Here is a 25,314-nt window from a genome sequence, read left to right on the forward strand (position 1 = left end):
AAACTCTGAGAAGAAAACATGGGACAAAAGCTTCATAACACTGGATTTGAAAATGCTTTCTTGGCTATGACACCAAAGGGCACAGGCAAGAAAAGAAAAAAATAAGCAAATTGGATTTCATGAAAATGAAAAAAAAATTTTTTCTTTTTGGTTGCGCTGCACGGCTTTGTGGGATTTTAGTTCCCTGACTAGGGATTGAAACCGGGCCCTCAGCAGTGAGAGCACTGAGTTCTAACCACTGGACCGCCAGGGAATTCCCTCATGAAAATATTTTATATTTTGTGCATCAAAATATACTATCCATCAAGTAAAAAGGCGACCCACAGAACGAGAGAAAATATTTGCAAATCATATATCTGATAAGGGGTTAATGTCCAGAATATACAGAGAACTCCCCAAACTCAACAACAACAACAAACAACCCGATTTCTAACGGGCAAAGAATTTAAAAAGACATTTCTCCGAAGAAGATGTACAAATGGTCAATCAGCACACGAAAAGATGCCAGCATGATTGATCATTCAGGAAATGCAAATCCAGACCACAGTGAGACACCACCGCACACCACTGGGATGGCAACTATCCAAGAAACAGAAAACAAGTGTTGGTGAGGATGTGGAGAAATTCGAACCCATGTGAACCCTTGGTGGGAATATAAAATGATACCGCCACTTCGGAAAACAGTACAAGATTACTCAAAAAAATAAAAACAGAATTACCAAGTGACCCAGTAATTCCACTTCTGGGTATACACCCGAAAGAACTGAAAGCAGAGTCTTGAGAGGTCTGTACACCCATGTTCACAGCAGCATTGTCCACAACAGCTAAAACGTGGAAGCAACCCAAGGGTCCATCTGTGGAAGAATGGATAAGTAAAATGTAGTCCATTCATACAATGGAATACTATTTGACCTTAAAAAGGAAGGAAATGGAAATCAAAAGAGAGTTAGGATAGCTATACTTAGGAAACATACTCAGAAAAAATAGGCTTTAAAACAAGTGCTGTGATAAGAGACAAAGAAGGTCATTACGTAATGAGAAAGAGCCCTCCAACAAGACGGGATAGCATTTGTAAGTATTTAGGTACCCAGCGTAAGTGACATCTAAAACTGTAAAGCAAATATTAACAGACCTAAAGGGAGAGACAGACAGAAATACAGTAATAGCAGGGGACTTTAACACCCACTTTCACCAATGGTTAGATCATCCAGGCAGAAAATCAACGAGGAAACACTGGCTTTAAACAACACGTTAGACCATGGACTTAACAGACGTACATGGGAAATTCCATCCAGAAGCAACACAGAATACACATTCTTAAGTGCACGTGGAACACTCTCCAAGACAAATCACTCGTTAGGCCACAAAACAAGTCTAATTTCAGAGGACTGCAATCACGTCGAGCATCTTTTCTACCCACAAGGGTATTAACCTAGAAGTAAAAGAACTGGACGACTTGGAAGAAATGGATAATTTCCTAGAAACATGAAACCTACCAAGACTGAGTCATGAAGAAACAGAAAATCTGAACAGACCAATCACTAATAAGGAGATTGAATCGGTAATCAAAACCTCCCGGCAACCTAAAGTCCAGGACCAGAAGGCTTTGCTGGTGAATTCTACCAAACATTTAAAGAAGAATTAATACCAGTCCCTCTCAAACTCTCCCAAGAAACAGAAGGGGACACCCTGAAACTCATTTTACAAGGCCAGCATCACCCTGATACCAAAACCAGACAAAGACACCACAGAAAAAGGAAGTTATAGGCCAATATACCTGATGAACAGAGATGCAAAATCCGTAACAAACTATTAGCAAACTAAATTTAACAATGCATTGAAAGGATCATATACCATGATCAACTGAGATTTATTCCACGGATGCAAGGATGGATCAACATTCCCAAAGCAATCAACGTGACCCACCAAATGAAGAATAAGTCATGAGATCGGGAACAAAGACAAGGAAGCCCGGTCTTGCCGCTGTTATTCAACAAAGTATGGGAAGCCCCAACCAGAGCAAATAGGCAAGAATAAGAAAGTGATGGCATCCAAATAAGAAAGGAAAAAGGAAAACTGTCACTGTTTGCCGATGACATGATATAAAATACGGAAAACCCTAAGACGCCGTCAAAATGTTAGAACTACTACACAAGTTCAGTAAAGTTGCAGGGTACACAATCAATATACAATAATTTGCCGCATTTCCTTACACTACGAAAAAGAACTAGCAGGAAGAAAGCAAGCAATAAATTGATGATTGCATCAAAAAGAATAAAATACCTAGGAATAAATTTAGCCAAGGAGGTGAAAAACATGTACACTGAGAACTGTAAGACACTGATGAAAGAAACTGAAGAAGACACAAATGAATGGAATTATATTCTGGGCTCACGGACTGGAAGAATTAATACTGTTAAAATGTCCCTACCCACCAAAGCGATCTACAAATTCAATGTAGATATCTACAGAAACCCCTATCAAAATTCCAATGGCATTTTTGACAAAAACAAACCATCCTAAAATTTGTATGGAACCTCAAAGAAGCCCAAATAGCCAAAGCAATCTTGAGAAAGAGGAACAAAGCTGGAGGCATCATATTTCCTTATTTCAAACTGTATTAGAAAGCTATAGTAATCAAAACAGTATGAGAAAAAAGTATGGTATTAGCATAAAAACAGACACACAGATCAGTGGAATAGAATAGATGGCTTAGAAATAAGCCCACACATATATAGGCAATTAATTTACAACAAAGGAGCCAAGACTATATAGCGGATAAAGGACAATTTCTTCAATAAATGGTGCTGGGAAAACCAGACAGCCACATGCAAAAGAATGAACTCGGACCACTGTCTTACACCATACACAGAAATTAACTTGAAATGGATTAAAGACTTGGATGTAAGACATGGAACCATAAAACTCCTAGAAGAACACAGACAGTAAGCTCTTTGACGTCGGTCTTAGTGATGATTTTTTGGATTTGACACCAAAAGCAAAGGCAACGAAAGCAAAAATAAACAAGTGGGACTAAAAAGCTTCTGCACGGCAAAGGAGACCATCAACAAAATAAAAAGGCAACCTATGGGAGAAGATATTTGCAAATCATATATCTAATAATGGGTCAATACCCAAAATACAAAAAGAACTCATACAATAGCAATAAAACGAAACAAAACACTTCAATTAGAAAACGGGCAAGGCCTCCGAAGAGACATTTTTCCAAAGAAGATATGCAGATGGCCTGGTACATGAAAAGATGCTCAAATCACTAGCCATCAGGGAAATGCAAATCAAGCCCACAGTGAGGTATCACCTCGCACCTGTTAGAATAGCCATCATCAAAAAAAGACAAGAAATAACAAGCGCTGACAAAGACGGGGATAAAAGGGGACCCTTGTACACTTGGGTGACAATGTAAATTGATACAGCCACTATGGAAACAGTATGGACGTTCCTAAAAAATTAAAACTAGAACTTCCATACAATCTAGTAATTTCACTTCTAGATATTTTACTGAAGGAAATGAAAACAAATTCAAAAAGATATCTGTACCCCATGTTCATTACAGCCTTATTTACCATAGCTAAGATATGGATGACTGGATAAAGAAAATGTGATGTATAATATATGAATATTATTCAACCATAAAAAAGCAGGAAACCTGGTCATTTGTGACAACATGGATGGATCCTGAGGGCATTATGCTGATAAAATAAACCAGACAGAGAAAGACAAATACTGTATATGCAATCTAAAAACAACCCAAACCTCAAACCAAAAAAACCCCAAACTCACAGATACAGAGAACAGATTGGTGGTTGTCAGAGGTAGGGTGGGGTGGGTGAAATGGGTGAAGGGGGGTCAAAAGGTACAGACGTCCAGTTACAAGATAAATGAGTCCTGCGGATGTAACACACAGCATGGTGTTACAGTGAAAAACACTGTGCTGTATATTTGAAAGTTCCTAAGACAGTAGATCTTAAAGGTTCTCATCACAAGGAAAAACTCTGCGTGTTGAAGGATATTAACTAGGCTTACCATGGTGATCATTTCTCAACACGTACAGATACCGAATCACTACGCCGTACACCTGAAACTAATATGACGTGACAGTCAATTATAACTCAATTTTTTAAAGAAGGTAGGAAATTCTGACACCTGACACAACATGATAAACATTGAGGACATTATGTTCGGTGAAATAAGCCAGACACAAAAGGACAAATACTGTGTGATTCCACTTATGTGGGTCAAATTCATACAGACAGAAAATGGAAGGGTGGGGGCTGGGGAAGAGGGAGTCAGTGTTTAATGGGGACAGAGTTTCCGTTCTGCAAGATGGAAAGAGCTGTGAGATGGGTGGTGGTGATGGCTGCACGACAGTGTGAATGCACTTAACACCACAGAGCTGCACACTGAAAAATAACTATTTTGTATGTTTTACCACAACGAAAAAACAATTTAACCCAAAACCCAAGTGGGCTGCTGCTCCAGGGAGCAGGGACTGCCTGCCCAGCCCACTCCTCAGCAGCCCCCTGCCAACCACGCTCTCAGGGGACCCTCTCCCAAACTAAGCCAAATTCCCGAAATTCCTCTCTGCCCAGGTTTACAGCGATGTCTGACAAGTCACCTCTGCCTTGAAGCCTTCCAGGGTTGAGGGAGGACCTCCCGCTCTGAGCTCACCCCCTTGGTCTTGCAGGCAGTTGCTCCAGTCCTGGCAGAGCTGCGAGGACGGGCCCCCAGGGCCACTCACACCCAGACACCCCCGGTCCAGGAGCAGCAGGGTCTCCACACCGCCGTCCCAAACCATCCGTCTTCTCAGAAAGCTCTCCTTAACGAGCCCAGACCTCACCGCCAATCAGAAGGCCCACGTGTGCTCAGAGGTGGTTTTTGCCTGGCGCTCTAGGCAATCCCAAGGTCCAGGTGACATGCGTTAAAGCCCCACAGAATGATCACCCACACCTCAGCCCAATGAAAGAGCCGAGAGACCATGTCCTTCCTGGGCATCAGACCTGAGCTTCAAAGGTGACACTGTCATTTGTCCCAACTAGGCAGGTGACTCAGAGGAAGTAAGAGGCACAGCCCCCTACCCACACCCTCCAAGGTGGAGGACACCCCCCACCACCACCACCAGGCCTGCAACGAGAGCAGCCTCTCTGGAAGCTGTTAGACAAGGCCCTGTGTTCAAGGGCAGGGGACCCACTCTTGGAGCAGACAATGGGAGGATCTGGGAGCAGGTCCCATGGGGGCTGCAGTCAACCCCAGACTGCGTTCCTCCCAGCAGCCCTTGCATGGCCAGCTGTGAGGTCTTCCCAGATCTGCTCTGGTGGTTAGGGGGGCCGGGGACCACCCCTTGTCCTGTGGTGCAGAGTGCGGGCCGTGGGGACCCTCACCCTTGAGGCACCCAGCTCCTGGTGGGCTGCAGTTGAGAAGAGCAGCCATGAATCAGTCCATGTGACGGTGTTCTGTCCCCCCTCCAGCCCCCATCAATGCCAGAGTGGGACCGAGTTGCCTATCTGGGCCACAGCAGGGATGGGAGGTCCCAGTGACACCCCACAGTGGCATAGAATATGGACGGACCAGCGGGGCTCCAGCAGAGACCATGCGCGGGCATCACATGGGGGTCACGGGAGGTCAGGGCAGGAGAGGTGGTCTGCCTTTGAGGCCCCATGTCCCCTAAGACAGCTCAAGTTCTCTGTCTCCCCAGCTGTAAAATGGGGGCAACAGCCCGTATCTTGTCTGCTCCTCAGGCTGCCAGACAAGATGAGGCAAGATGCCGAGGTCATGGACCGAGTCTGAAAAGCAGAGGCGGGCCCGACGCCAGGGAGAGCCGGCGACTCCCGACCCCCCGTACCTGCTGGAGGGCCACACCCCTGGACCGAGTGGGTGGGTGGGCATGGCAGCTGCAGGGCCCACCACACCAAGGAAGCCCACTGTCCCTCCTGCCAGGGAGGCTCTGGGTCCAGAGAAGCCCCCGCTGGGCAGGGTGGCCAGGAAGGGGAGGGCCGGGGCCAGCTCCCCGCTGCCCGGGCCCCCCAGGCCAAGCCTGAGAGCAGAACATGCTGACCGCCCTTCCTCACCAGACTGCTCCCTGGCAGGGCCGCTCTCCTGACAAGTGGAAACACAGGTCTGGGAGAGGGAGGTGGGACGGCGGAGCGGGCGAGAGCAGGCTCGGAGGGAACGGTGCTGCCGCCTCATTGCACAGACGAGGCGAGGCAGGCCCTCAGGGCGGCGGGGAAAGGCCCTCAATCTGCCGCCCCTCTGGGACACTCCAGCTCTGGCGTGGCCTCTCGAAGCCACACTGCAGCTGCCCAGCAGCTGCCCAGCACTCGGCAGGGGCGGGGGCTGCGCTGGGGACCCCTCCTAGCCCAGCGGGCGAGCAGCAGAGGAGAGCTGGGGGGGTGCCCTACTTGCGGGGTGTCCAGAGACTGTGTCTCAAACAGGAGTCTCAGAACAAATGCAGTCTTCCCACCTTCCCCCCCGCCCCGGGGGCTGCTCGGCCACTCCCTGCTGTGGTAGGCTTGTTCTGAGGGGCTCAGGCTAGGAGCCCCCAGTGGAGCGCCCCGTGTGTCCCCGCAGAGCCTGGGGACAGCGCCTGAGCTGAGCCGTCCTCCCTGCTGGGGGCCTGAGCAGGTGAGCCTCTCGGGGCTCTTCCACCCCCCACCGCAGCGAAGCCGCGCCAGGGGCTGCCAGCCCAGTAGCAGGGCGCCGCTTGCCCGAGAGCAAAGCCTTCTCTCCTCCTGCCAGTCCCAGCACACGTAGGCCCCAGGGCTCTGGCGCCTTGGAACTCAACCCATAGCGGGCACCACCCAGGAGCAAAGTCTAGGAGGTGCCTGCTGGGAGGATGGGGCGCAGGAAGCCTAGTGCTTGCTCCGAGCTGCACCTGCCCCTCTGCCCCACCTGAACGGGCCACCTGCCCCAGAGCAGGGAGGCCGGGTGGGGGGAGGGGCGCCCGTTCCCACGGGGTCCACGTGGAGGCGGCAGGTGCTTCCTCCCCCTGCCGCCGGGTGCAGGGCTAGAGGGGGGCTCCAGGCGGGGGCCCATGACGTCACCCGCAGGTGGGGGGCAGGGCCAGGTGGAACCCCACACCCACGCACAGAGGCCCGCGGCCCGCTTGTCCGTCCCCTCCCTGCAGCCGGTCGCCCGCCGCGATTTCCTCTTTCTTTGCGGAGCCCCAGGTTTCGCAAGGCGGCGGCGGTCCGCGGGTGACAGCGAGACACGCAGCCTGGGGGAGGGGAGGCGGCGACACAGCCGCAGGCCAGGGGCCGTGGGCGGGCAGGCGATGTCCGGGTCCCGGCAGGTGCCCTCGGGCCCGCGCCCCACCCGAGCGGGGACCAGGCTGCGCTGCCCGCGCCCCCCCCCACCCCAAGCAGGCGCCGCAGCACCCCTCCCCGACCCCGGGGCTGGCATCCAGGCCGGCACCCACCCCGGGCCGCATCCACTCGGGCCCTCCCCCACGCGGGCCGGCCACTACCCGGCCCGCACCCACCCAGACCCCCAGCTACCCCGGGCGCAGCCAGCGGCCCCGCACCTACCCGGGGCGCCGCAGTCCGCGCAGCGCGCGTTCGCCGGCCGCTGCAGCAGCTCCAGCACGGCCTTCCGCCGCTCCTTGGCCATGGCCGCGTTGCCGCCCCCCGCGACGCCGGGTGGGGAGCGTCCGCCCCGCCGCGCTAGGGCCCCGCGCAGGCCGCCCGCCGCCGCCGCCCCTGCGCCATCCTGAGCAGCTCAGCCCGCGCGCCGGTTCCGCATTCCTGCCGCCCGGCCCGGCTCCACCGCCGCCGCTCTCGTCGCCGCCGCGGCAGCCGAGCGTGTGCCGGCGCGGGGCCCGGGGCGCACGGCGCGCTCTGGCCGGCGCGGCCCGCGGGCGGCCCCCAGCGGCGCGGGCGGGCGGGCAGCCTCCTCCCGCGCCGGCCAGGCGTCCCAGCCCGCGCGCCCGGCGTCCCAGCCCGCGCGCCCGGGAACCCGCCCGCCCGCGCGCCCGGGGACCCGCCCGGGGAGGTCTGCCCGCCGCCGCCGCCGCCGCTGCCGCCTCCGCCCACCCTATCCCAGCGCAGCGGCCCACCTGCCCGAGCGAGAGGCCACCAGCCACAGTGGTGGGGGGCTTGAGGGAACCGAATAACCACAGGCCTGGGTGGGATCATCCTTCGGTCATTTGGGCCCCAACAGCGCCTGGACACCTACTGTGCGCCCAAGGGGTCAGCACACCAGGTCCAGTGGGCACGCCGGGAATGTCTGTTGGAGGGAGGGGTGTGTGCCCAGTGCTGGGGGCCGGGGCTCACACCATTCCTGCCCTGGGAGGAGATGGCCGGCAGGTGACAAGGCCCAGTGAGTGCGGTGGGTGCTCAGGCTGGAGAAGGGCCCCAGCCGTCCACCCAGCAGAGACAGGACAAGGGGTGGGCCGCGATGCTCCCGATAAAGCCTGTTCCGAGTCAGGAGGCCAGGACCGAGACACGGGGAGGGAGGGAGGTGATGCGCCCCCCCCCCCCCCACCGCATTGTTTCAAATTCTTTTCATTTTCTTCTTAAATTATGAATGCAACGATGCATCTTGTTAAAAACAAATTGAAACAGTACGAGACTGAATCTCCCCACCTCCACCCCCGCCCCGGCAACTGTGAGCCAACCATTGTTAACGCCATTAGCATCCTTCCAGAATGGTCCTCGGCCTGTCAGAACACCAAGGGAGTCCCTGTTCCTCTGGTCTGCTGCTGGGGGGTTTGGGTCGGTTTATTTTCACTGAGTAAACCGTACGTGCCCCTCTTCGAGTCCATACACACAGATCTACCCCTTTCTTTCCCAACGGCTGCGTTCTACTCAGAGCTGAACAACAACTTGTTCCCTAGGGCCTGGCTGAGAGGCGGGCGTCTTCCATCTGCTGGGATCACAGTCGGACGCTCTGCAATCGTCGCGGGTGGGTCCACATCCGGCAGTGGCACCTCCGGGACAAGGGGAAGAGCATCCCAACTGGTGACAGGCCTGCCACCTCGCCCTCCGTGGAGGCTGTGCTGGTGCCAATTCACCAAGGCCTGGCCCCTGCCCGGCCCCCAGCCGCCCACTCTGCCCAACAGCAGGGACGCAGCCCTTCTAGGGCCTTGTGGGAGGGATGGGTGGCATTTTCATCTCTGGGTCCCCGTGCCAGGGTCAGAATCTGCCACACAGCAGAGTGGAGCACGTCACTGAAGACAGGCCGACGTCAATTACAACAACAGCTACTCTACCAACGGCACCAGGCATTAGGTCAGACCCCTCACATGTGTTTTCTTATTTAATCCCCATTTAAAGATGGGGAAACTGAGGCACAGAGCAGTTCAATCACACCCAAGGCCGCACGTGGCTTCTAGGTGGAAGGGCTGGGATGAACATACAGCTCGGAAACAAAGAGACACCCCACCCCTCAAGCAGGGCAGGGTTGCTGAGGGTCCAAGAGAGGCAGGGAAGCTACAGGGGCCTCAGAGTAGGGCAGGTGCGGAGCAGGCAGGGCTGAGCGCACAGCCACGCCCTGTTTGGCGGTGGGTTGTTCACTTTCTCTGTCTTCCCATCCGGCTAAGGAGGTGAAGATACTGTCCAGGTAGGCAGGAGGAAGTGAGAATTCAAGAAGAGGCGCCAGGTCACGAAACAGACTCTTAAAAGAGGAGACAGGCATGTCCAAGATCTGCAGCGGCCCCCGTCCCCACCGGCGCCCAGGCTGGAGTGAAGGCACGGGGTGCAGTGGGGCTGGGGTGCGGGGCTCAGGACTCACAAAATTCAGAAGGTGACAGGCAGCCCAGGGTGGGCCACAGCCAGACAAGGGCTGGCCCAGGGTCCTGCGGCTGCTGGGGGCCAGACCCCGGGGTCCCCGCACGGCCCTGGGGGTCCGGCTCCTGTCCTGAGGGGGATGGGGACGAAGGAGAGTGACCACTCTGTCTGCTTTTGGGGGGGGGGCACACGAGGGTGAGTGGGGAGACAGCTGTGCTTGCCCGGGTGTAGGGGACGGGAAATGCCCGGGACTCAGGGCCTCGTGGCCCGAGGAAGGCGTTGGGGATGGTGGGGCCGCCAAAGCCCACAGAAGATCCAGGGAGGGGTCCACTCCAGGGCTGGGGACAGAGTCCAGGGCAGTCGACGGCGAGGCGGCTACAGCGGGTGGGCCGCCCAGGGCCGTGCGGGAGGTGGGGAGATGGCCACGAAGACAGGTGGTGGGGGGAGGGGAGGGCCCAGAAGTTGAGGGGGGAGGGCCGAGGGGGGCTGCAAGGCGGTGGGGGTGCTGGCAGGCAGAGGACCAGCACCGGGGTAGGGGTGCAGCAGGCATCCTCATCCCCACAGAGGGCAGTGCGGCCCCCAGCCACCGGCAGCTGTCCCCAGACTCCTAAGGAGCTTCTGTAGAGCAGGTGGGTTGGCACTCCTGCCCGGACAGGGAGGGGAGGGAAGGGGACACGCCAAGCGTAGAGGTCGCCAGTGGCAGGGGCACAGCGATGCTCAGAGCTCCCTGGCTGACGCGTGTGCCGGCCTTCTAGGCAGCCAGGTCCTTCCTTCCACAGGCCCCTCCCCTCGACAGCATTCTCGCAGCGCCTGCTGTATGCAGAGCCCTTAGCAGCTTGACGCGTCTAAGTAGGGGAGAAGACGGGGAGCCCCAGGCTGTGCCAGCACCCCTGGCCTGAGACCCGGGTTTAGGATGAATCAGCCCCAACCCTGGCACGGGGGTGGGGAGAGTGGGCGCTGCCTTCCAGCCCTTCCCTGGACGCACTGTGGCTCGGGGGCTGAGCAGCCACAAGGTTCCGGGGTGGTGCTGGGCGAGAATGGAGCAGGGCAGGAACCAGGCCAGAACCCTCCTGGGGCCTCGGCAGGGCTGCAGAGGCATCCCTCCGCCTGCGCCCACCCTCCTCCGCGGGCCTGCTGAGCCAGACCCCAGAGGGGACCCCTGTGGGTCTTCCCAGGAGCGGGGTGGCTGGGGATTTGGGGTCAGCCCTCCACTGGGGGCCAGGACTCATGGGGGCTGAGGAAGCAGGCACCTCCCAGAAGGGTGGAGACGGCACGAAGATGGTGGCGAAAATGAGCGACGGGGACACGCCTGGCCACGAGGACCAGCTTCCTGGTGTGGCTTGGGACAGTTCCTGTTTTAAAGCCCTCACCCAGCGCAACTCCTGAGCCTCTGCCCTCAGCCTCCGGCCCCACCCCCAACAAAAAGGATCTTTTTTTTTTTTTTTTCCCACCAAGAGAAACACAGAAAAACCCAAAGGAAAGGGGACCCTTGGTACAGCCCGGCCACTCAGGGGCTTTGTGTGTGCTTAAAAGACACAGGTATGGAGGCCCCTCCCCACCCCAAAGCCAGCGGGCAGCAGGGACAGGCCCCTGGGACCAGGACGGTTTCTCCATCTGAGAGCGGCACCGGCCCTGGAGACCCCCTGGGAAGACAGGGTCTCAGGGTTGTCCCCAGAGGTGACATGTGGGGTGGGGTGTCTGTGGGGGCAGGGCGCTATGGGTTGTTTAGTGGGTTTGGGGACATTTAAAAATATTTTTTGCTTGGTGTCCCTAAGAGAACCAGCATCTTGCAGGAGGAGGAGGGTGGAGCATCTCTCGGGCTTGGAGCGAGGCTGCCAGGACGTGGCTTCCCAAAGGCAGTGAGCACGGGCGGCCTGGCTGGGGCAGGGGCGGGAGCCACAGGGAAAGGTCCCAGATGCAGTCTGGGGAGCCCGCAGCAGCAGCAACGTCCAGCCGCGCATCTGCAGTTCACACACAAATCAGCACAACTCAAGACTCACTTACAGGGGCTCCCTGCTGGCGCAGTGGCTAAGAACCTGCCCGCCAATGCAGGGGACACGGGCTCGAGCCCTGGTCCAGGAAGATCCCACATGCCGCAGAGCAACTAAGCCCGTGCACCACAACTACTGAGCCTGCGCTCTAGAGGCCGCGAGCCACAACTACTGAGCCTGTGTGCCACAACTACTGAGCCTGTGCTCTAGAGCCCACGAGCTACAACTAGTGAGCCCGTGTGCCACAACTACTGAGCCTGTGCTCTAGAGCCCACAGGCCACAACTACTGAGCCTGTGCTCTAGAGCCCGCGAGCCACAACTACTGAGCCCGTGCACCACAACTACTGAGCCTGCGCTCTAGAGCCCGCAAACCACAACTACTGAGCCCGTGTGCCACAACTACTGAGCCTGTGCTCTAGAGCCCACAAGCCACAACTACTGAGCCCATGTGCCACAACTACTGAGCCTGTGCTCTAGAGCCCACGAGCTACAACTACTGAGCCCGTGTGCCACAACTACTGAGCCTGTGCTCTAGAGCCCACGAGCTACAACTACTGAGCCCGTGTGCCACAACTACTGAGCCTGTGCTCTAGAGCCCACGGGCCACAACTACTGAGCCTGTGCTCTACAGCCCACGAGCCACAACTACTGAGCCCATGTGCCACAACTACTGAAGCCCGTGCACCTAGAGCCCGTGCTCCGCAACAAGAGAAGCCACCGTAGTGAGAAGCCCGCGCACCGCAACAAAGAGTAGCCCCCGCTCGCCGCAACTAGAGAAAGCCCGCGCGCAGCAACAAAGATCCAACGCAGCCAAAAATCAAATAAATAAATAAAATTTTAAAACTCACTTATAAAGAACTCTCACAAGTCAACGGGAAGAGGATCTGCACAGAGCCTCCTCCAAGGAAGACGCACAGATGGCCAGTGTGCACGTGACACCGCTCAGCATCACGCGTGGTCAGGGAGACGAGACACGGCCGCACACACGCTGGGACGGGGGCAGCTCAGCCACAGAGACTCGCCAGTGCTGACACTTAAACACACTCACCACGCAACCCAGCAGTGCCACTCCTAGGTACACACGCGCGACAGAAAACACACGTTCACTCAGAAACACGCACGTGCAGTGTTACTCACAGGAGCCAAAGGGGAACGACCCGCGTCCATCAGCAGATGAATGGATACACACAACGTGGTCCCTCCCTGCAGTGGTACAGGACTCGGCCACAGGAAAGGAAGGAAGTGCTGACACAGCTAGAACCCGGACAAACCTTGAACACGCGATGCTCGGTGAGAGAACCCCGTCACACAAGGGCAGTGTGCGTTTCTACTCATGTGAGTCCTCGGATCTGAAGAGTATTTCCACGTGACAGTCCCAGCCCCTGTGCTGAGCCCACCGGGTCCACTGAACGGAGGGGTCCTTCATTCCGCCCCTCAGCAGCCCTTAGTGACGGGGAGGCCCTGGGTCACCTGCCTCCTGAGGCTTGTCTCCAGGATCAGACCACAGGCCTGAGGACTGAGCACGAGGGACTCCACCCCCACCCCCAGAGGGAGGCGGCGGGGAAGCCCGCAGCCCCTTTGGAAGCATCTCACAGCTCACCAGGCGCTGCAGACTGCAGACAGAGCCGGGCCGGGCTCTGACCCAACCTGTCAGGATAGGGGATGGGGCGGGGTGTGAGGGGTCCTGGATTTCCCAGAGAGGGGCCCTCTGTCTGTGCCCCACCCTGTTCATCCATCATCCATCCATCTCCCCTCCCCCAGAATCTTGCACCACGTCACTGACATTCCTCCCCCCCCCCGCCCCACTCCCACTGAGAGGTGGGACCTACCTGCTCGCCCCCACCTGGGGCGGGAGCCAGGAGTACTCCCACCCGCGGAGGACGGTGCTCCCGGGGCTGCCGGGAAAGGATGCAGCTTCCACCTGGCGCACTCTGTCTCTCCCTCTCTGCGTGTCTCTCCTTCTCTCTGTGTCTCTCCCTCTAGCTCTCTGCCTCGGTCTCTGTCTTGCTCTCCTGCCGAGGCCCCGTGGAGGCCACTCTGCCTGAGTCCCCTCCGCTCAGGTGCTGGCCATGCGGAACGGCCTCGGGGAGCCTCAGCCACCACCTGGTGAGAACCCCCGGCTGACCGCAGCCCATCCCAGGGCCGTGAGGGTGGTAACCATCGAATGCTGGGGTCAGAAGCCAAGTATGGGGCGCTGCGACCCAGCGAGGGCACGGGGGTCTCTGGAAAGCCGGCCCCACAGTCATCACGCCCAGGACTCTCTGGTCAGAGTGAGGCCGGGAACAGAGGCCCGGCGCAAGCCCTCCTCCAGTTCCCTGTGCCCCAGGGTGGTCTCCTCTGGACGGGGCTCTGCCGCCCTCTGGCACACAGCCCGTGGGTGTGGACGGCGAGGCCCCTGCCGCCGTCACTGAGCCCGTGCTGGGCAGGGCGCTGGCCCAGGCGCTGGGGGGGCAGGGGGAGTAGACGAGCCTCAGCTGGGGCCCCCACTGCGCTCAGAGCCCCCCAGCTGGGCCGTCGTGTCAGCAGGACCTGGGGCCTCAGGCATGCAAAGCCCTGGTCCAATCTTTAGGTCCTGGAGTGTGGAGGCCACTGCACATAACGCTGTCCCCTCGGGGACAGCCCTCCCACAGGTGTCTCTCAGGCGCTGCAGTGCCGCCACCGTCCAGCAGGGGCCGCCACGCCACCACATTCTGTCCCCGAGGCACCAGGACCGCGGTCGCCAGAAGGGGAAGGCCCCCAGGCTTCTGTCCTTCGGTGGCAAGGCCGGTCCACCCCTGGCCTAACCAACGCTAACTGCCCCCACCCCTGCCCTGACGTGGTGACGCGGCTCAGCACCCTCAGAAAGCTCTGTCCCCCCAGCGCCGAGGTGCCGAGACCCTCCCCATCCGGGAGGGTCTGCCTGTTCCCCCAACACAGTCTGCAGCCCCCAGCGCCCATCATGGGGCCTCACTCTGTCCGCAGTGCCCAAGAGATCTGCTTCCCTTCACACTCAGAAAGCGGCCATCAGAGACCGCTGGGCCCCCGGAAGCTGAGTCCTCATCTGCCATCGCACGTAGCTCTGTAAATCCCACGCAAGGGCAGCTGGCAGAATCCTGCAGATGGAGGCTCCCGGAAGGTGCTGGAAGTCGCCGGTTTATCGCCCGGCCCTGCAGGGAACACGGCGGGAAGCCGGCTGCTCTGAGACTCCCCGACGCCCGCTTCCCTCCGGGGCTCTGCAAGAGCACCCTCGGCCCTGTTCCCGGGGTGAGGGACCCCCACTCCACAAGCACAGCTGAGACTTGATTCCATCCCTCCAGGAGAGACTTTATTCACAGTGTTAAGACAAGGTCACTTGCCCCACGGGTTAACAGAACGTTCCTCATGCCTCCTGCAACAATAAAGCCCCTATCTTATCTAGTCCATAAATACCTAATTTCACTAAAAGACTGACTTCAAGCACCAGGCAGGTAGAATGACAGACACCAGAGACAGGAGCCCTTTCTTCCCCAGTAAAGGCTGGGGAAGCGGCACCGCAGACGGGAAGACATGCTCGTGGGGGCCAGCCTGTCCCCCGCCCCAGGGTCACTGCCGGAGCTCCCACTTCCCACGGGGAACCAACGTGGCCCCTCCCTTAAGAGCCGATAGGGTCCACGCCCTGGTGGCGGCCAGCCTGCCCTCAACCAGCAAGGCCACACGGCACCCGACACACAAACTAGCACAGTCTCTGCTCACGGGCCGCAGCAAGTTACAACCACGGGCACGCAACCTGTAGAGGATATAAAATACAACTAAACACAATGAGCTTTTTTAAACTAATGATTTTATTGTTTCTATACAAATGATACGTGCATGTTATAAAATACAGCCATAAAGAAAGTTCCCTGCTGCTCAGCCTGAGGTGGCGGACTGGTCCGAAGGCGTGCAGGTGTCCTCTGTGCCCGTTCAGCAGTTCCCCGCTGCACAGGCCACTGAGTGCGTAGGAACCGCCACCGAGCCGTCTTAAGCTGTTCTTCCACAAACTCTTAAAATGGAAATAGGTTGACGGAAAATAAAGTTTCTAAAATAAAAAAGAAAAATACCAGGAAACCACCCGGACTGGCAGGCGTCCTGAACATCTGCTGTTCAGGGTTCCAAACCCGCTCACACCTGCAGAGAACCAGGGGACGTCCAGACACCTGACAAGAAGGGGGGCCCCGTCCCACACGCCACGCTGGCAGGGACTTTCCGATCCCGCTTATTAAGTACGTACCCATTCTCCGCCGTCTGCCAGCAACAAGCAGCAGCAAAGCCAGTGCCAAAGATTCCGAAAAACACAGGGGTTTAAACTGAGCCCTGAGAAAATTCGACGTCCTCCCAAAGCGCTGGCAGGTGCTGCCGCCAGCTGAGGACCAGCCTCATGTGCACACGTCCTGGTCCTGGAACCCAAGACTCTGCGGCCCCACGTGGCAAAGCGGACTGTGCAGCTGTGGTTAAGGGTCTTGAGAAGGGAGGCGGGATCATGCCGGGGCGTGGGGGGGTGGGGGGGGCAATGTCATCATGAGGGCCCTAACAGGAGGGAGGTGGGAGGGCCAGGGCCAGAGGGAGGTGCGGGGAGGAGGCCGAGTCGGGGATGAGAGAAGCCACTGGCTCAGATGGAAGACGGCCTCGGGCCATGAACCGTGGTGCCTCTAGGAGCTGGAAGAGGAGGAGACGGACCCTCCCCTTTGGACTTGTGGCCTCCGGGCTGGGGCATAAATGTGTTGTTTAAGCCACCAAGTCTGTGCTGACCTGTTAGTGGGGAAGAAACCTGACTTGCCTTTTTTAAAAAATAAAAACACTGCCTTCCTAACAGTAGACATATTCCAGCCACCCCGTGTGCTGCCTGAGGTTTTCACAGAGTTGCTAAAAGGACCTGGGGCCCAGCCAGCAGAGTGGAGGCCTGTGCGAGGCTGTGGACGGAGGGTGGCCTGGCCCTGCGCCCCGAGCTTCCGCCCCAGGGGCTGGAGTGAGAGCCAGGTCAAGGGGCTCCGTTGGCCTCACTTGCCGGGAAGGCAGCTGTGGGCCCAGGTCTGACCTGATTGCTCCGGCTTACCTCCTGCCTAAGGAGGACACTTGGAAAACATTCCGGAAACTGTCTTCTAATAATGTCGCCGGCTCATCGTGACGAGTATGTACGAGAAATAAAAGGCATTCTTTACATGACAAATGATGGGCAACTAAAAATATCTCACAGGCGCTTTGGCAGGACCAGACAGGATGTCTGGACCCCTGAGCCTGGCATTTTTAGCAACTGAGACCCAGGAGACAGCAGGCAGCGCGGGAAGCTGCTGCCCTTTGTCAAGAGCCCGACCGTCCCCTCCTGACGCAGAAACCACTGCGTCTGCATTCTATCTGAGATTCATGAATGTGTTTCAAAGTGAGTATTTACCCAATCACGTATATAGAAAGTTCAACTACAAAGAGCTTAGCACAAAACATTTTTTTAAATGATTCCAAAATAATTTCAGACTTCCAGAAAGTTGCAGAAACAGGCCACAGTTCTGTCTGCCTGCTTCTCCCGACGACACCCTCTGCGAGCACAGGACAAGAAGTGCTGTGACTGACGTGCGGGCCCTGGGGCTCCCTGGTGGCCCTAGCCTCCCTGGACCCTTGGCCCGGGGCAGCCCCTCCACCTGTTGTCCAGGATGCGGCCCTTCTGGGGAGCGCTGCTCCTCACTCTGCAGCGCGTCCCTCATGTCAGGTGTGTCTGCGTGGCTCATTAGACTGACGTGAGGCACTCCTGGCAAGACAACGGCAGAAGCAATGCCGCCTTCTCAGGGCATCGTTCGGGGCAGGCGCTGTGGGGAGCGGGCAGTCAGGCAACCACGCTGAGAAGCCTCAGCTGCTTGCCAAGTGCCTCGCCGGGTGCCCTCCAGACCAGGCAAACCTGTTCCACATCACGCTGCCCACCCACCTCAGGACCACCGACGCCCCTTCCTTCCACGTGGGTTGGGACCCGGAGGAGGGGTGTCCCTTCCTGCACTAATACGTTTACCCCATTCAGTATTTCCATCAACGGTGGCTCCTGGGTAGGAACTGATTCTGCAGCCAAAGCCCACAACAGTCCTTCCTTCTGCTCCACTGGTCCCCGATCGGGCCACGGGAGCTCCATCGCATGTCCTCTCGACAAGCCCATCATGGTTCCAGCAATTCCTTACTTTCTGACACAAGAGGGTCCAGGCTCACCTGGACCTTCCTGCCCCTGGGTCCTCCTGCTGGAGAGAGGCTCAGATCCGTGCTGCCAGGGGTCACTGCCCCTGGTCCCTTGGTGCCCAGAGCGAGGGGACGTCCGTACGAGCACGCGCGCACGCATACACACTTACATGTCTGCTTCCCTACCCGCTGCCCTGGCAGATGTCCGAGAGCCAGGATCCCACGGCCCCGGCTCTCATCACCCACAGCACAGCTCCAGCTTTTTCCACCTTAAAATTCACAGCCTCAGAACCACTGTCCACGTGAAGAACATACATACTAACCAGGGCACAAATCTCATCTTTTTGTCTCTAGCTTTAATCAAAACACTATTTTCCAAAGCTACCTGGACAAGTCCCGTCCCGCCGGCCCCTCTGCCGTGGGCAGTCAGCATTTGCGACACGGCTGGGCTCGGGGTCACTGCCGCTGTCCCACGGTGGCCCCCCCACGTCCCGGTTTCGAGCACGGAAAACAAGAACATGGCTCTGAGCCAGGAGCACTCAGAGAGCGGCCTCCCACCCCCACAGCTGTCAGCAACCATCCTCGCTGCTCTCCAGCTTGCCTCCCGTAGTGGCCTGTTGCTCAGACACGCGGCTGTTGTGCTGGCTCCTTCTTTCTCTCTCACCACGACGTTCTCTGGGCCCTGGTTCCCTCTCGGAGCCTGCTCACGGTGAGCCACCCCTGGGGCAGCGCGGGGCGCTCCGTTCTCTCTCCCCCAGTCCTTCCTGTGGCCGCCCAGGGCCCCGTCTCTAAATGCTTGCCAATTGCAGACAATGCTGCCATAAATGACCTCGTGTGTGTGTGACGCAGCACTGTTGGAAAACAGAATATATTTTCGTGGCTCACTTTGCTGACAGAAACCACGGCTTTTCATGAAGTAGCTAAAAATATGCAGACAAGCTGCAGAGCAATTAGAAGCACAGACAGAGCCGACGCTGAACAGTGACAGACCACAGGTGCAGCCCTTGGTGCTGGGGAGCCCCGCGGAGATGGGACCAGCGGGGAGGGCCTGACCGAGTATGGCCATCACCGTAGGACCGAGGCAGAGGGACGTCAACACAGAGAACTGGACACGGCCGAGGAGCAGACCACGAGGGTTTCCCGGAGCCTGGCCTGGGTCGCCAGGCAGAAGAAGGGGGGGATCAGGGCCGGCTGTCCCCACCAGCGGGGACACACCTGGATTCTCCCAGCACTGGCCACACTGGGACAAAAGCCAGCTGACTGGGGGGCCAGGGAAGGCAGTCCACAGGGCAGGTCCGGGGGCTCCGCTGTGGTTCTGAGCCCAGACGACAAGGCGCCCCAGAAACGCCATCGCGGGGTCTGCACCCCCAGGAGGTCTGTCCTGACAGCGCCCTGGGCAGCTCTCAGCGGGAACGCGCTGCCCCGACCACGTTTGGCCGGGAAGCAGGGATGGCTGTGGTCTCGGGGGCTTCCTCGGAGTAAAAGCACTGGAGGCTACCGTGCACATCGATCGACGGGGGGACGTTCCGTTTCTCGGTTACAGCAAATGAGTTCTTAAAATTAAACCATCTAGTTTAACAAGTATCGTCTGATCCGAATCAGAAAATGCCCCTGGACCAGAAAGACACGTGGTGTTTGTGTATCAGCAAAAAAAATTCAAGAAGTCAGAAAAATCAAAAGCCAGGCTGCTTCCCACTTCCAAGCTTACCCTCAAAAAGAAAGAAAGAAAGAAAAGGCACGCATATTTATGAGTACAAAGAGAAACGCATTTGCTAGGAAACGTTTTCCTCATAATCTCTGTCTATATAACAGACCACAATTCGCGAACATTTATCACTTTTGCACCGAAAAGACACGCAGAACCCGTGATGTGAATCCAGCATCTCACAGGAACCTGTGGTGTCCACTCACTAGGCGGACGTCATCCGGCACCTCACCTTCCCAGGAGCCCCATCGCACACCTGAACTTAAAGATAAAACCTAACACTCCTGGGGGAAAATGGGATCTAAAAGGGACCATGGTTTTCCAGAATCCTTTTGGGAGCTTCAGAAGACGAGCCATTTCCTAGCCACGAGGCGCATCGATCAGGGAGGAGTGTCTGTCTTTATTTCGAGTGGCACCTCGCGGGCGTCACCAAAGCCCCTTCCTGAGCCACGGTACCTACAAGCAAGCTGCTGGGGCGGCAGGTCATCGGACAACCCCACACAGCCCTGCGGGCTTCTTCCCATCACGGTTCCGATTTTGTCTCCGACTTTCCATCTATCAAATCTCCAAATCCCAGTTTTTCCAGGGGTTCTGGTGCCATCAGCTGCCTGAAAGGAAAAGTGAGAGCTGTCAGGGTGGCCGGGAGGACAAGTCCTGTCCACATGGGGCCGAGGTAGGCCCTGGGCACCCGCCACCATCTCACCCCCAACCACTCCGTCCTGGGAACAGACCCCGAGCGGTACCCTTAGCCCTGCACCCCCGAGGGGCAGGAAGCAGCCGAGGCCGGGACAGAGGAGCCCCGCCGCGCTCCCGGCCACACCTCCCTCGTCACGTCGCCCCGGAACTCGCGGGGCCGGCCGCCTAGACAGCCAGGAGGAGACCAGAGGCAGAGCGCGTCGAGGTGCAGGGGTGAAGGAAAGCCTGGCAGCTCCGGGGTGCAGTCCCTCCACTCCTGCCCCCTTTATCTGCCCCTGACTGCCATGCGCACGAAACCCAGTGGCCCAGCAACAGTCCTTAAGACGATGTCCCCAGAATCGCAAACCCCAGGTGGCACAATCTAACCTGGCAGCAGGTTAAACCAACTGTACAGTGATGGGATGCACAAGACACTCCTTAAACCCAAAGCAGGCAAATAATGATGATAAACCTTCCCACATCTTTGCCAAAAGAGTACAACTGGCCGACAGCTCTTACAACTGACTGTCAGCTCCACTGCGGTCGGCAGGACCACGACTCCCAAAGGACACCCTTATTCCCTAGAGCTTGTGAGTGCGACCTTACACGGGAGGGGGGTTAAGACTGAAGATGAAAATAACGCTGTCAATCAGCCAGTCTGGAGATGAGACCAGCGTGGATTATCCAGGTGGACCCAACCTAATCCCATGAATCCTTAAAATCAGAGAAACTTTGCTGGCTCTGGTCAGAGAGAAAAAATGTAGAAAGGAGAGAGGAGGGGACAGATGCAGCCCTGTGGAACGTGAGGGTGGAGCAAGGGGCCTCGGGCCGAGGACATGGCGTCGCTGGGAGCTGGGACAGGCCGGGAGACAGCGCCTCCAGAGGGAACCTGCCCGCACCTGATCACGGTGACCAGCGTTCACTGGCCGCACCCTGGGTCGGGCAGAGGGCTTTCCCAGGACCGTCTGCTCTACCCTCTGGCACCCGGTCAGGAGGCCCGGCCTCAGGCGGGAACCGGACCTGAGGTCGGGCATCACACGTGTGTTTGCTGGGTCTCTGCCGACAGTGCAACCCCAATTTTAACAGTTGCTGCTGTGAGAAAACGTGCCCCCACCTAAGTCACAGACACGTCCACTTCAGGCTGACAGGGCCCGAGTCCTCGCGAGGCGACTTGCAAACCCTACCACGGTCTGGTTTTTAAAACGACACACATGAAGTAGGTAGGGGCAAAATAAGGTCTGGAATGTCGGCAGAAAGGAAAAAAGAGGAAGAGAAAAGAGACTTTTAAAAAGGGTGATGGATAAGGGCAAAATGGGAAAAACCTTGACCCTGAATCTGGGTGATGGTTGTGGAGATCTAGACGATCCTCTGCTTTTGTACGTTTGAGGATTTTCATTGAAAACAAACTGAAAGTCTCCAGTCAAAATAACTGGCCAAGTCAGAAACACATACATCCCCGTACATTCATCCAAACGTCGCCTGACCAACCAGGGAAGCCACTTGAATCGTGGGACCCACAGAGCGGCCGGCCGCGTCCCCGTCTCCCCGCGTCCTCAGCGGCCCAGGGAGGATGGTGCCCAAAAGCTGCGCTGGGTGAGGGGCCGCCACATGGAGACGCGGGCAGCTCCCTCCCAGGGGCAAACGGGGCAAAGAGGGCGCTTCTGCTGGCCCTGCCTGGAAGCCCTGGTCAGGCAGCAGGAGCTGCTCTGGGACCCAACCAGCCAAACCCTCCGAGCAACCTCACGCAGGAGCTGCCGGGCCGCGTGCTGGCCCAGGGACGACCGACCCAGGGACGGTGACGCGAGCTCCGGGGAGGCGGGCCACCTGCTCACACCCTCGCACAGGGCGGAGACCAGCTGCAAAGTCAGTCTCGGAGGCGTGGCCACACCAAGAAGAAACTCGAGGAGTTCAGGTGTTTTGAAGACGCGTCAACTTGAAAGAGAGTGACTGAAACGCGCAGATCCGACTGGCGCTACTCGGGGCTGGGGCGGCCCGTCGTCAGATGCCAGCACCGCAAGCCTGCGCGACTCGGGAAGCCACCTGAGGGTCCGTCCCCCTAAAGGCCCCAGTGTCCCCGACAGCCCTCAACACGCCGGGGCCTGAGAAGCACAGCAGATCTTGCCTGCGGCGGAATGTCTGAGTTTGTTAAGGGAAAATGAAAATGAGGCTCAGGTTTATGTCAACCTGCCTTCAGACAAGGCCTCTGATGACTCCTTAGTGAACTAATGAAGGGCTCAAAGGGCAGAAATAAAAGTTCCCACCCAAGGACGTAATTGCACGTTACACACTTTCCCCGCGAAGGTTTACAATAGTACTTATTTTAAGGAAAGTCTCAACAGATCAGTTAAGAGCGTTCTTGTTTTCTTTAAAGGTGAGGTCCAGTACATTCTGATTAAGGCAGGAAGGGTCACTCGTCGTTCATCGTTCCTCACAGGGCCCAGTGTCTCGCCTGTCACGCTGCAAACAGCTCTGAGCCGACGTGGAACAAAACAACCGAGCACAGACTTCTATGTTCCAAGAAAAATATTTAAAGGAATAAGCTGCGTACCCACAAATCTTCATATCTTTCGACTCAGTCAGCATTTTTATGATGCGCGATTCTGACAGCTGAATGACATGTCAGTAGCACCCAAATGTGGGAAGAAAATACTCGGAGGCAGGCAATCATGTCCAATGCTATCACGGGAGAAAAGGTTCCCGTGATTTTGCTAAACAACTTGGAGTACAACTGAACCTCTGAAAAGCCTCAACTTCGCGGGCAAGCAGCCCTACAGTTCCGAAACACAAGCTCAACTGAGACCTCTGGGGACCAACATTTTAGCCAGAGACGCGGGAGGGGGGAGAAGCCATACATCACCGTTGGCGTGTACTCGCCTCTCCATCCTGCACTCCAGGTATTCTTTTGACTCGTTTCTGCACGAAGCATTTTCGAAATGGTTGTCCCGGAGACACTTCAGGAATCTCTCTTTAAAGCCTTTACATTCCCCTGTAACAAACAGAAGAGTGTTTCCTTTTTAAAGCGGAAACATCACAGGCCCGCCCCGCAGCCTTACTGGCAGAACCCCTCCTCCCCCTCTGAAAACCGGTTTCCTCCCGAAACACGCTGGAAACGGACTGGAAAAAGCAAATGTACCAAGCGGGCAAGCAAGTACAGGAGAAGGAGGGCATCCGGGCGGCGGGACTCCGCGTCCCCTCCCCGGTTCCGAGGGCCCAGCCCCGTCCGGCGCCCACCCTAGGGCCGCGGCGGGAGGCCCTGAGCCGGGACCGGACCCGGCCGGGCCGAACCCAGCCTCAGCGGCCCCGCCCGCGCCGCAAGCAGACGCCAGCGCCTCCCCGGCCGCGCGGCTCCAACGAGCCGGCCCAGGGCTGCGCCGGTCCGGCCGGGGAGCCCCGACCGTCCCCGCTCACCGAAGTGATCCAGCGGGAAGCTGCCCTTGTCCGGGGGCCGCGGCTGGAAGCTCTTGGACCCGAAGTTCATGGCCGTCGACATGATGGCGGCACCCGGAGTCTCCAAGAGCGACGCGCGCTGTACGCAGGACGGCCGGCCGAGCGCCGAGCAGGCCCCCGCAGGAGCGCCGATCACGTCGAGCGTCGAGCGGCCCCCCTGGTCGCTTGGCCCCGCCCCTCGCCCTATAGGGCCCGCCCTCACCACCAGGGCCCCACCCCCGGGCTCTAAAAGGCCCGGACCCTCCGCCAATTGCTCTGCGGGACCCTATGACCCTAAGGGCAACCCAGCGGCAGAGGGTCCAGCCGTCACCTCCTCACGATGAGGAAATGCAAGTTCAGAGACGTTCAGCAACTTGCCCAAGGACACACAGCAGACTTGCACGGTCCTGCAGGCTGTGCCTATGGGTCTCTGTATCCCCGAGAGTTTGCAGGGGCTTCTCCCCACTGGGCACCAGGGCCTAATCCTGGTGCTTGCCTGGTGAGAAGGAAGGAGCGTTAGCTTCCTGCGGCTGCCACAACAAAGTGCACACTCTGGGTGGCTCAGAACAACAGAAATTCTCTCAGTTCTGGGGGCCAGTCGTCTGAGACTGGAGCATCCACTCCTGGCCTCTCCCATCCCTGCTGGTGGGTTGCTGGCTTGTGGATGCATCACCCTATCTCTGCCTCATCGTGTGGCCTCTCCCTGTGTGTCACTGTCCAAATCTCCTCCTTTTATGAGGATGCACTTGTATTGGATTAGGGCCCACCCCGATGACCTCACCTTAACTAATTACATCAGCAAGGACCCCGTTCCCGAAAAGGTCACGTTCTAAGGTAGGGGGAGCTAGGACTTCAACATATGAATTTGGGGACACAATTCAACAGATAAGAGAGTAAAAATGCATCATAAACAGGAAAGCCCCTGGTGGTCATTTATTATCGTTGTTATGGCAACAGTAACAACAGGGAAAGGGCTCAGTGGGGACCCCAGCTCTCCCCAGCCGAACCCCTCCCAGCCCTGCACCCTGGGCAGAGCCTCTGGCTTTCATCTGGGTGACGGGGAAAGTGGGCGGCCGCCCGCCCAGCACACCCTGTTGTCTGTGATTCTGCCCTGTGATTGGGAGCTCCAATCCCCACCTGCATAACAGTCACTGGCACCCGCCGTGTGCCAGGCCCCAGACGTAAGCACAGAGGGGACTTGGCATCACAGAGTCACCACTGGCCCCTCTGGACAAGCTCTCCTGCCCCCAGGCCCTGCCCCTTGTAATGTCAGGAGCTTGCCAGCCAGTCCCAGCAGCCCCTCCCCCACAGGCCTGCCCCCTTCCAGGGCTGACTTGGGTGCCCCCTCCTCCAGAAGGCATCTGCTTGCCTCCACCCACTTGAAGCCCCCCCCCCCACACCCGTGGTGCACACCACCGGATCTCTGTGCCTGAGGCTGGATTCTCTGTTTGTCCAGAGCCAGCACAGAGCTCCACCAAACGTTTGTGGGCCGACAACAGGGGTCTGCAGGGAGAGCCCATCCTGTTGTCTGGGCCTTGGTCGACCTGGGGCTCTGGGCCCACTTAAAACTACAAAAGGAAGATTGTACCTGTTCCTGCCGTGTTAACAACCGTTCACACCGCTGGG

The 25,314-nt window shown here is 57.5% G+C and overlaps 2 protein-coding genes across 3 annotated transcripts in view; both read right to left on the reverse strand.

Annotated features, from left to right (window-relative positions):
• Positions 1-7,689, reverse strand: part of ADAP1 (ArfGAP with dual PH domains 1) — a 61,845-nt gene extending 54,156 nt beyond the window's left edge. Inside the window, exon 1 of one of the 2 annotated variants that reach the window (XM_065892026.1) lies at positions 7,542-7,669. In XM_065892026.1, the coding sequence (XP_065748098.1) occupies positions 7,542-7,623 (82 nt within the window). In that variant the 5' untranslated portion in view covers positions 7,624-7,669. Of the gene's footprint in view, positions 1-7,541 lie in introns of both variants that reach the window. The other variant, XM_065892025.1, reaches the window with a different exon arrangement.
• An 11,285-nt stretch (positions 7,690-18,974) lies between these two features.
• On the reverse strand, positions 18,975-23,752 carry COX19 (cytochrome c oxidase assembly factor COX19). Its single transcript, XM_065892260.1, has 4 exons — positions 23,671-23,752; positions 23,133-23,248; positions 20,115-20,191; positions 18,975-19,122 (listed from the first exon to the last, which is right to left on the reverse strand). The coding sequence occupies exons 1-4, from the start codon at positions 23,750-23,752 to the stop codon at positions 18,975-18,977; spliced, it is 423 nt and encodes a 140-aa protein (XP_065748332.1).
• Positions 23,753-25,314: the final 1,562 nt, after the last annotated feature.

Source organism: Phocoena phocoena, chromosome 15 (assembly GCF_963924675.1).
Source record: "Phocoena phocoena chromosome 15, mPhoPho1.1, whole genome shotgun sequence".
Classification (NCBI taxonomy): Eukaryota; Metazoa; Chordata; class Mammalia; order Artiodactyla; family Phocoenidae; genus Phocoena; species Phocoena phocoena.

What these genes read in the sequence shown, in the direction of transcription:
- COX19 (XM_065892260.1), bottom strand. Translation starts at nt 23,752, where the DNA reads ATGTCGACGGCCATGAACTTCGGGTCCAAGAGCTTCCAGCCGCGGCCC. An exon ending in CTTCCCGCTGGATCACTTCG is followed by an intron (nt 23,249 to 23,670) that starts GTGAGCGGGGAC and finishes TGTTTGTTACAG; the next exon opens with GGGAATGTAAAGGCTTTAAA. An exon ending in TCGGAGACAAAATCGGAACC is followed by an intron (nt 19,123 to 20,114) that starts GTGATGGGAAGA and finishes CTTTTGTCCCAG; the next exon opens with TGTGGCCAGTGCTGGGAGAA.